Below are 12,037 nucleotides of genomic sequence, written 5' to 3' on the forward strand. Positions count from 1 at the left end.
TGAGTCCATTTTCTTTTTGAAGTTTCGACACACTAGAACGACGCCTGGCTATGATCGCCATGAACAGTAATAACCCATTCCCCCAAAGGTACAGTCACAATTGTAACATTCTTTGCGCAAAAGACTTCAAGCCAATTGCTAAATTGGAGAAAAATCATGCCATTAAACGGAATATGAATATAACCTCATCAACGTTTAACATCGATAACTTTCCTGACTGCGTAATTCCCTCTCGTTAGCCATGATTGTAGATCTTTGCGTAATAAGCAATCTTTTTGACCCCAAATGAACTATTATGAATTGATTATCGAGAAGGACAACTTACGCTGTTTATATTAATTATGCACGTGAGCACAGTGTCTGATTAATTAATTAGCAATAGCAAACTGTTCTTATAAAATAACAATTCCGACTTAATCCTTGGGTTATTCAAATTCTCTAGCGCAAACAAATCTTTTGAAAAGAAATGTATAAGTTCACTTAATATTAGCACAAAAATCAAAATATTTCTTATTTTAATTACGTATGTTAGACACATCGGAATTTCATCACATGATATCTTACAAGCACACACATTAATTTACTGAATCATTACTGGCATTTATCCTTGAAGCAACCTAGCGATACTTTTACGTCACAACATAACAAACAAACGAAAATACGCGCCATGAACTGCGAGTTTACAGTACAGCTTTCTTTGTTCTGTTATCTCCGGCAACAAAAGACGTACAGTTATCCTATAGCAAATAGTACATTAGTGTGGTGGTTTAACAAATTTGGTGTACGTATCGTGTACGATGACGCCCGATTTCACAGACAAGCGATGGACTTTGGTCGACATTTTCCTTTCTGTAACTTTCGTTTTGTAACTGGTTTTACAACGGACTGTGCGTGTGCAATGTCTGACATAGTGCTGACATGGTCTGTTATTAAAATTGAACTGGTTTTTATGTTAGACTTGTTTCTCTTTACCAATAATAAGTGTTTGTAGGGCCTTCAAGATCCTGCAACGGTAGTTTAAATACATTCATCATCAACGTTCTTCCAGAAAGACGGCCTCGAAAATATAAAAAAAGGAAGATAGAAAATAACGAAGAGGTGTATAGAAACTATATACACTGTACAAAACAATACTTGAACTTTCGTTTTCCTGGTAGAAAGAAATGTCTACATATGAATGAGAGACATAAGGATATCTTTCAGCTTATTGTTGGTAAGTTTCTACGGATTCACTTTGTATTACATTAATTGTTTAAAATGTCGTCTGGTTAGGGAAACACAATTTATACCAATATACTTCATGTAGTAGAAAGTCGTTTGCAGTTGAAATAAATATTCTTTGGAGAGTTCGTTTCATTTGTGCTAATTCTTTATCACTACACGACAAAGTCTTCTCCCCATAAGCAACCTTTTTGATTAAAAGCACAAGGAAAATTATTACTTAAACACATTCAAATATACTTTATCCTATTTCCTCACATATTTGTTTAACAAATTGCTCGATTTTAATAGTTTGATTCGTTAAAATGAGTCAAATGTCAAACAGAGTTTGCTTAGGCGATTACAGGCAATAGACAACCCTGTAACTGGAAAACATTAAGCAAACCTGAATTCAATGCACAATTGATTACAACTAAAATGTACTATTAGTATTAAAATATGATACATTAACAGTTCTCTCTGTCTGTAGAATCTCACCCACCATAATTTATTACTTAACACACAAAAAGTTTTGTTTATTATTTTTTGGCCAATCTGTTTGATAATTTTGAAGTGCACGGCTTTCCATATATTTTGTCGCTTATCTTTGGACGTCAAACATAAAGTGAAACACTATACAAGATTATGGCTGTAAAAAAAAAATTCGTGGATGAATTAAGTAGGTTATAATATAGACTAAAAAAGTTACCTTCTAATTTATTCACAGCTTTTGCCACACGTAGACGAAATGAAGCACGCCACAATTACAGCTGTTCTTTTTCTTCTCGCAATCGCCCAAGGATCAGGTAAGTGTATAACCTAACTTGTACGTCTACTGTCAGAAAACACAGTCGACTCTTTTGTTACCTTGTTTAAGTCAATCGGTTATATATTTTATATACAATATGTAAAACATATTTAGACTTGCACAATGTATATTGTATAAAAAATAACGGTATTAAACATTTGAATGTTTTCATTTTAATTTGTAGATCAATGTTACAACGACTAAAAATAGAATGGTAATCTAATAGATAAAATCCATTTAGAAAAGTTCTTAAAACATTCTTAATTTCCATTTATGCTAAAAACAACTTTCTAAGCAAACCCACCAATCTTGTTTAGCTTATATCGATAATCCATTGGTGAAACCCCCGGGATAAAAAACATATCACAAATAATGCATTTCGTCAATGCGTGATATAGGTGAAACCTGCTAAAGCTCTTTATTTTGCATATTGTTATATGTTTCATGTTTTAAAGGTTGATATAGTCTATGCTGTATCCAGTAGCGGAATTCAACTATTTTGGCCTCAGATTTTGCAGGACACATTTCTCTTACAAGAAAATGATAACGGATTGGAAGAAAACCACTTAAATTGTAAAGACACTAGCCTCGTTAATGTTATGTGCATTTTCTAAGCCTCGGTCTTGTGTGTGGATAAACGTTAAACTACAATATCTCTAAAATGCTTCAAGAAGATATTTTTTTACCTACCGAAAGATGTTTTAATTTTACGGTGTCACATGTAACTTGCCATAGGTTATTTATCATCTTGTTTCATGTATTCCTGAAATTTTGCAATTATGAAAAGAACGAATATCTTTTATATTTAATTATTCACTTCTGTTATATTATATTTGACAGCCGATTTCCAATGTCCGTCAGCCACATTTGTAGAGCTTGGGAAGGACGTACTTATTGATTGCTTAATTTCTGACGTGAACGACATATACTGGTTGAGAGGAACCGAGGAGGATCATTATCCCATCGTCAAAATAGAAATGGGTCTAAAGACGATAAGTAAAGTAGCACAGGATCATTTTGATATCACTGACGAAGGCGCCCTTGTAATAAGAGACGCTTCAAATAACCTTACCGGAAGTTACGTGATGTTACACTATCGAACAGACCTTGTTAGAGAGGTCGACACTGTGACCTTAAATGTCACAACCTTAGGTGAGTTATCGAAAAGGAGCATCTGTGGCACGTTGCATTTTCTTGCATTATTGTTTGATACTGAAGTGTGCAAACACATGATATCCACATACTATTCGGGATCTGGCTTTATAAGAAATTGCTAAAATGTAACGATTGAAAGTTCGATTTATCAAATAATGGATGCAAGCAATGCAATTAAGATTCATGATGAGCTCACACAAAATTAATTAAGAGAAAAGAAGAATAAAAATGATCGAGGTAGAAAACTTGCATAGATACGAACATAATGGTGCTCAGTGGTATAGGAGAAAAAAGAACGACATTGTATGCCCAGAGGTTCGAAACCGATAACTGTAGTCATTATACACATCATACATATATATATATATATATATATATATATATATATATATATATATATATATATATATATACAAACATTGTATTTATGATTTTCCTCCTTAAAAGGATTTTATATGTGATTTTCTTTTCGTTTCTTTCCAGTTGACTCTATCATTATACAGGGACCCACGGGTGGAGTATATCCAATAGGTAGCACTATAACCCTGTCTTGTACATTCCAAAAAGGATACGTAGTTGGATGGAACGAATACGAAAACAAAGACATTTTCGTAGCGGATACTAAGGTTACGGCTGATGCTAAATATGATAACTTTCGTGTAAATTTGTCAGACCAAATATCGAGTCTAAAGATCATAGGAGCAGATTTAGAGGACGCTGGGAATTATTCGTGCAATAACAAGTCATATGCTTTTGTGGAAATCGAAGGTAATTCAGCTAATCAATTTACAGTTATTGTTATATAGAAGTTTCGATTGATGTTGCTTAGTGTTAATCACTTTTGGATACAGGTTTTTAGGTATTAATTGGTTTTGATGATTTATGGTCACTTGGATATATGCTCATTTGTATTTCGGGTTAACGTGTTCATGCTGGAGTAGATACCAGGAGAAGGAAATAGCCCAATCACGATATTTAACGAGAAAGATACTGAAAAATCAATCACGCATAACCTTCGTTCTATTGGGAAACCATCTTTTCATGCTGTGTTCAAAGTGTTCATGGAGGAAGTTACCATGCACATATTTGATGTCACAAATTTACGTCTGCTACAGGATTTTTTTTTAAATTATTCTATCCCCCACTCTTATTTCTTTAATTGATATCCCATTAATGCGTATTTTTTTTATAAAACTTGTTAATTACCAGGGCACTACAGGTATTGAATTATGAACACGTATCGCTTTAACCTGAAAACAAACAAACAACAAATATTATTACAAAAGAAACGAAACTACAGCAGTGTAGCCATCTTATGACACTGTGAAAATATCAAACCGCAGTTCTCGAAACCAACATCCGGGATTACCCATTTATATTAGCCAATAATTAATGATTATCCGGCACACGAACTTAGTGCAGTTCTTCCCTGTAGCCCACTTGGCTATGAATATATATATATATATATATATATATATATATATATATATATATATCTTTTAACTTTCAACAGCTCCATCTTCATTGAGTATAATGTTTAATTTTACTGACGATGAAGGCAATAACTCTACAGAAAGTCACGGTGTCATTGATATAACATGTACCGCCAAAAATGCTAGACCGGCAGTGATGATTCGCTTTGAGACTGGTGGTAGCGAATGGATAAATCCGTCTGAAACTTGGACCGTATCTAAAGGCATGACATTTGATACATCTGCTACTTTGAAGTATAGTTTTCGTAAAAACCAAACCGACGTTTTTGTAACATGCCAATCATTTGGTCAAACAACTGTTCCTCCCATGAAGAAAACAATACATCTTTGTAAGTATATTTAACTAATTAAAATATGTGGTGAATGGAATAAAATCATGATTCGTATCTTATGCTATTCTTGATGACACTGTACAACCATGATATTTTGTGAATAAAGCAGACACGATGTATATATATATATATATATATATATATATATATATATATATATATATATATATATATATATATACGTATAATACTAAATTCCTTCGTGAAAATTAAATGACGTAAGCTTAAATTGTCAAAAGAGACTAGTTGGCATGTACTACTACTATAACGAACTATATTGATTGAATATCAAAGTTGTAAAGAAGAATTGTTACCAAAGAATTCACACCTGCAAAATATTATTTTGTTAATTCTTGCTGAAGATAATCTATCGCGAGATCATAATAACAATTAGCTTTTCATTTAACTTTAAATCATAGTTAAATAAAACATTGATTTAAAACTAGGAATGACACTGAGCTAGATTCAAATCCTGAGAACTGAAGAATTAAAAGTAAGGGAAACCCTTCGTTAGCTATATTAGTTTGAGCTAGGTAGTGGTTGAAGAATGAGAAATATATTGTTACGTTAGGAGGAAGTCACGGTTACGTGCTAAAATATTTGTGGTAATGAAGGAATGTAAACCTTGTATTAAAGACACACACTAGGTTCATATCTTTTCAGTTTTGGGCCTTTGATATTACGTAAAACAACACCAAGGAGTGACAACGTCTTCATGATCTCCATACACACATTTGTTCCTCGCTTGCTAACTTTACGAAATACCGTAACATGACATTTACAGTCATTACATTGTAAAATCTTTTTTATACCCATTGTGATATGTTTCAGTTCAAATTTGAATGTATTTCCACATTATGAGTTATGATCCATATAATAAATACAGAATTACCAACGAGACTAGAAACGTTAACAGAAAACAATGGTAATATTAACTAAAACACCAGTGATAATAATATTTAAACAAAAGCAAATTCATTTAATCATCTTTTGTGGTGTCATTTAAACTATTCTAGATAATATTAGAAAGAAAATTGTCAAGACATTTGAATGGTGATCGAATTTGAACGAAAGTTTATATTTAATAACCAGTGCCATACTTACTGATATAATGTTTAATAAGGTTTTTAAGAATAGGACTATTATGAACATGTAACCAAAACATCAAAGATTAGTACATTCGAAATAAGCAGTTTATTGTAAGAACTGTAAGCGAAATTTTGAAATATTATACAAAAACTATGGCAGCAGTACAACTTGGACTTGATACAGGGGTTGTAAAATTGTTATTACAGTATTGAAAATTGCTTATGAAGGATTGCATTGATTGAGGTATGTAAATAAACGGTATCAGTTTTATAAGGCCAAATTACAATCTGAACTTTCAATTTAATGACTATTGAAATAAAAAAAACATGTTGTAACTTGTGAGTCTGTGCAACAATCAAATATTCAGCTGATAGATGAAACCCAGGCTGAGTCAGATTCAACTAATCGTTGTCTTTTTATGGATTATTCCTTTTAGTCGTAATATCTTGTTAACATTATTTAACAATATTGAGACTACTTTATTTTGAACCATTGACATAGTCACACCAATTTGCAGTCTCGAAATTAACAACAGTGAAGCAACCTGCAGGTGTATATCCAACCCTCCTGTGTATCAGTACATGATATCAATCGACGGAAAGCTGGAAGTCGGCGAAACCCTTAATGTGGATAATTTGAATGGTTCAAACATTAGTTGTACTGGCGAGAACTTCATCGGAGTTGGAATATCTACTTCCAGAGTTGTAGGATCAATAAATGGTGAGTTAAACTTCCATTTAACGTATTTAAAACGAAGATTTGGATCTATTGTCTCAGCGGACACTGTAGAAATCACGATGTAAACCGTGTAACGGATACAAAGAGTTCCTTCTAATTCTTAGATATCGGTAGAGTTATACTCACATAATATGTTATTACCTTCCTCAAGTTGTTAATGTGGTAATTGAAAAATATCTCTCTATCAACAGACCCATCAATTCATGTTAATGTGATCATCATCGTAGCTGCTAGTCTTTGTGCTGTCATCGCATTAGTGGTTTGCTGTTGTTGGAGGAAGAAACGTAAATCACAAGCAAGTGAGTGTCGGCAACAGTCATTATTTTGTCTTAGTACATTACGTGCTTGACAAATGTTCATATAACTTTCCATATGAATGAAAAAGCAAAAGGATCCAACAATCATATTTAGCTTAATCTTTTGATCAATAACTTCCATAAACAGCTGGGAAATATCTCGCTCCATTTAGAGATATCCTAGTTTAAAAGTTGTGAGTGGTGGCTGCCACTTTGTAAATAGTAGATGTCATTGTGCCGCTAAGGTCTGCAACAATTTGTTTTGTTGTTTCATTTCATATTTCAATGTACAATCTTAACAGTTTTGACAATAAAATCATTGTCATCATTATGTGTATAATTAAAACTTTTTCCTAAATGTGATTGGTCCTACCTTAATGTGCGGAATTGTTGTTCCTCACAGTTATCTTTCCGTATCATAAAGATTAATGATGATGGTGTTGTGTCTCGTTTAAGTTTGTGCTGCTGTTGGATGCTCTATGTCCTATGATGTTTTCTGCCGTCTAGTTGCAACTCTCTGTTTAAATGTTTAATATTGGTAAATATACTCATATAAGACATTATTGATATTGTCATTTGATTTCTGAAAATTGTAATGTGGAAATCGAAAGTACAAACACAAAATGAAGTCATTCTACCGACAGAAAAATTAGTTGTAGACGTGATCACCATTGTATTCTTTGTAGTGTTCATTGTCCCATTATTCTTCTTCTATTTGTGTTATAAACCAAATGGTAAGTACCGGCATGGATTATTCTTCTTAGAAGCTTACGTGCTAAGCCAATTTGGATGTTTTTATATACCTTTTGCAGTGCCTTAATATTGATGAAAACAAATCTAACTATACTATGAAGCTTACTCTTTCTGATATATAACTTTCACAGACAGCTGTAACATATCCTGTTCTATTTGGAGACATCCTGTTTAGGCGATGTCATTCTGAAAATATTTGATGTCGCTGTGCCGTTAAGATCTTAAACACTTTGTTCTTCCTGTTCATGTTTTCAATGTACAATGTACACATTGTTAACACTAAAACGATTGTCACTTAGACTTGCTTAAATCCTCTGCCTCGTGTGGAAAGGGACTGGAACTGTCATATCCCCTTTATGGAATATGACCTACCGTAGAAGTGCAGGTAGCTGTTTATCATAGTTAAGAAAGTTAGTAAAATTTTTATTTTCCTTAGAAATTGTGTACTTACTTATATCGGAATGAACAATCCTACTAATCCTTATTCAGAGACTAAAATTTAAGAAAGGTTTCCAAGTGAAACGACGGTTGGACGTTTAGGAAAAATGATCCTACGTATTATACTGGTGTAGGCTACCGAGTATTCGATAACAAATGTTTCCTTTCTCAGTGTTATGTCATATATCATCTCGTTAAAATCATTTTCGTTTGGGTAAATTATTGCCATCTGAACCTCCGTATTATTTTCAATGAAATATTAATTCATACCTGTGTATGATGGTATATTTTCACCTGTTTCAGGTTATTATTTGCACAAAAGAATTTTGTCAGGAATCATCTTGTTTCGGATTATTACGTCTAAACAGATTCTGACAACTCAAACGAGTCCGCCGAAACTTCTAAAGAGCCATTGAGTGGTAACTTCTTTTATTGCAGCAACTTTCCATTTCGTAGCAATTATTACATCAACAGATATATCCAACAAATTTTTCAACATTTATCAACAAGTTAGAAAACCTTGATTTAATTGCTAAATGTACTTGCAGATAGTTTGTCAGAGTATGTGATTATGTGTAATCTTTGCATAATATTGGAGGCATGAATTGTAAAGAATATATATAGTTTTGAGGAGTTTTCGTTTTTACTCAGGAGATTTAAGTTTGTTTTGTTTCATATTCAGATCGCCCAAAAAAATGGACATTATATGATTTAGGTAAGCAGAACATTCATATGATAATGTTGTGTAAGTTGTATAATATTAGAAAGAATTAAGATGTTACGCTAAATATACTAACACGTCTGTGCTGTTCCGTTAATAGTTACTACCTAAGAACCGAGCACTTCATAGCTGCCAATACGATTAAGAATATCACTTATTGTTCGCAAAGAATAGATTTTTGGCTTAATTCGTTTTTAACTGATATATATACCGCCAAGACCACATTTAATTGGTAACAACGGACTACAGAACTTTATATTGTTAATGGAAGAAAACGGTTAAATTGACAAAAAAGAAGCCACTTGCTTCAATCTTTCATTATTGTGTTGATAGACAAGTCATGGTCATTTAGCACTAGCAGCTATTTACTCACAATGGACAAATACGGGCGGTTTTTGGGAGTGATGTGGGATAAGGTACTAGACATCGATATGTTAGTTGAGGTGAAAGAAAGTAAGTAGATTGCCGCTCGTCCTTTTTTTCGTACTTGTGTCATGGGTGGATGGGGGGGGGGCATAGACTTCGTGGGGCAATGGGACCTGTGACGTTGGATTGAGTGGCAAACCACATTTAAAGAATGTTATCTTCGCTTCACTGTAATGACAGAAATAAAACAATTCCGCATTCAAAAATAGTAAAAAGTTTGTCGTGAGTCATTTTCTACAACCTACTGGTAAGGAAGAGGCAAGAGAGATGAAGTAACATGACTCTTTCTCTTAACAGGCAGCATTCTCATTGTACCGCCACTCATATTGATTTGCAAAACACTTCGAAAACTTCATAGTTTTAATATTTTTCAACACCAAAAGAAAGATACAACAAAATAACCATTCATTCGATTAGGCATCTTTCTGAAGTGATTCCGTTCGGGTGTGAGCGTAGTTGTGTGTATGTTAAGAGGAGCTTATAAAACAAAGATCAATATATGGAAATGCAGCTCCAACTATTGGCAAAATACTCTTAAATAGAATGTCGTCTGTTGCATGTATTCTAGCGTTTCACGCAATGAATTACATAGAAGATATTTAGTTTCGTAATTATTATTATCTTTTCAGTACCAAGCTGGCTAGTCTGAAAATGGTAGGTGGTTGAACAGCTTAACAATCCGTAAAAGCAACTTAGTTTTACTTTGTTGGTAATTAAAATTAATACGCACCACTTTTTGGAACATTTTTTATTCTGATTCATATCGATAAATTGATTCTGAACATCATGCTTGATGTATTTGTGTTGATTGTTTTGAAACCAATCGTAAAGGATTAAGTCAAACCCAAAGAATTGTAAATTGTTTGGATCAAAACACTTGTTTTTATACTAAGCCGTGATTAAATTGCTTGTTTTCAGTGTTGTGCCAACACAAAAACGTACGAATATCATCCAGTTATGTGTAAGATGAACTGGTTTAGTCGGATTGCCGCAAATTTTAAAACCGAGGCAAACGACTGCATCGGCAATTAAACTAAAGACGCTTTATCACTAAAGAAACTTGTTTCAGAGGATGGCAATTCATATGATCACTTTGATATGTGTAATAATTAACTTTATGTTACCTTGAAGAGTTACTGGTAAAACTTGTCATTTTAAGCCAAAGGATTGAATTTTAGCTGGCGTGTTATTATTTGCTAAGTATCTGTTTAGTATTTCTTCACGTCCTGTATGGACGTTTATAATTGTTTACTTATGAATCATACTTTATCAAGGGGGAGGGGCAGATCTTGATGTAGTTTTATGTTAAACCAACATTCTCTTTCAAAAATCGATATATTTTCATATAAAAACATTGTGTCTTTCGTTGTAACATGTAATCATAAATGACGTTCGTAAAATTGTTACACATTAAATACTTAAAGGTAATACACCTGTTTGTTGGATTGTTTATCAGGTAATCAACGAAAGGAAGGGAAATAAACGGAGAATACGACAACAAAGACGAGGACTTTCTTTCATCATATCATTCAAGAGACTACGCTGCTGTGATCATTGTATAATTGTGATTTATTTGTGGTATACTGTAAAGAAATTGTTAATCATACACCGTTAATCGCAGCTATCATTGAATCAAGATTCTTTTTGAATGAATAATTGGAATCGGTTAGTGAACGTCTACATATTCTGCTAAGTTTTTCATGTGAACCTGTTTATCTTCGACGTTACATAGTAGGTTTCAATTACTGATGGCCTTCTATGCTTAAATGTGTTATAGTACGATGTTATAGTACAAGGTGATTCTTAATTGCAAAAGAAGTGAATAATGTCATGTTTATCCAGTTAATGGAAATATTATATACATTAAAATATTTAAACTTTCCAACAGCTGAAGATGCCTTTTTTAATTTTTAGGTTTTTTTAAGACACAAGGGTTAGTGATCTGTTGTTGGTTTTGGATAATACTCCAACCACCCTTATAACTGTTTAAGTTCATAAGTAAACGACGATGTCACCAACCTAAAGCTGAAACAAGTATTTGTGTGTGTGTGTCTCTAAGCATGAATAATATGTGACAACGTTTTTGCTTGTGATTATAGTCAATGTCTTCTCTCAGTGTTGGCGCTATTTCATTGTGTAGAATATTGCAGGCCGTGGAAGGAGTGATAAAACTAAAATAGTTGCTATATGAGATGATCGCATGGATTAATACTAATAACAAGGTGTCCTTACCTGTATTACCTTACCACGACCAAAACTATTCCATTGTTGTATTGAGTTATGATGTTGATGGTAGTTACAAGTACATTGAGTTCAGAAGTTGTTGAGCGTACATGTACGTTAATGTTAATTTGTTTCAACTTCACGATATACAGGCTATGACTGTCAACATTCATCAATTCCAGCCTGCAACTGCCTCTCCAAACCATTCCCATTAATGGCGGCAGCATTGGGTCTTGCAATTAAAAAAAAAAACAATAAAATATATGAAAAGCCTTAAGTCAAAGTACTTTAGAAGCAAAAACAGAAGGAGTTTTTGTTTGATTTTCAACTGCAGGCTGTAGACGTTGGGTCTAATGATTAACTAG

General features: G+C 33.2%; 1 protein-coding gene across 3 annotated transcripts; it reads left to right on the forward strand.

Moving 5' to 3' along the window:
* Positions 1-674: 674 nt before the first annotated feature.
* Positions 675-11,044, forward strand: LOC139977930 (uncharacterized). 3 transcript variants are annotated; one of them, XM_071987663.1, is made up of 10 exons: positions 677-1,213; positions 1,928-2,006; positions 2,849-3,160; positions 3,647-3,931; positions 4,677-4,985; positions 6,579-6,797; positions 7,007-7,114; positions 8,985-9,017; positions 10,079-10,103; positions 10,906-11,044. In XM_071987663.1, exons 1-9 carry the CDS (start codon positions 1,178-1,180, stop codon positions 10,096-10,098), a joined length of 1,401 nt encoding a protein of 466 aa, XP_071843764.1. In that variant the 5' UTR covers positions 677-1,177; the 3' UTR covers positions 10,099-10,103; positions 10,906-11,044. The 3 variants fall into 3 exon arrangements, with proteins under 3 accessions (XP_071843763.1, XP_071843765.1, XP_071843764.1); XM_071987662.1 differs by lacking the exons at positions 8,985-9,017; positions 10,079-10,103; positions 10,906-11,044 and adding an exon at positions 8,164-8,688 and having other exon boundaries at positions 675-1,213; XM_071987664.1 differs by lacking the exons at positions 8,985-9,017; positions 10,079-10,103; positions 10,906-11,044 and adding an exon at positions 7,996-8,109 and having other exon boundaries at positions 676-1,213.
* The last annotated feature ends 993 nt before the right edge of the window (positions 11,045-12,037 follow it).

Source organism: Apostichopus japonicus, chromosome 12 (assembly GCF_037975245.1).
Source record: "Apostichopus japonicus isolate 1M-3 chromosome 12, ASM3797524v1, whole genome shotgun sequence".
Classification (NCBI taxonomy): domain Eukaryota; kingdom Metazoa; phylum Echinodermata; class Holothuroidea; order Aspidochirotida; family Stichopodidae; genus Apostichopus; species Apostichopus japonicus.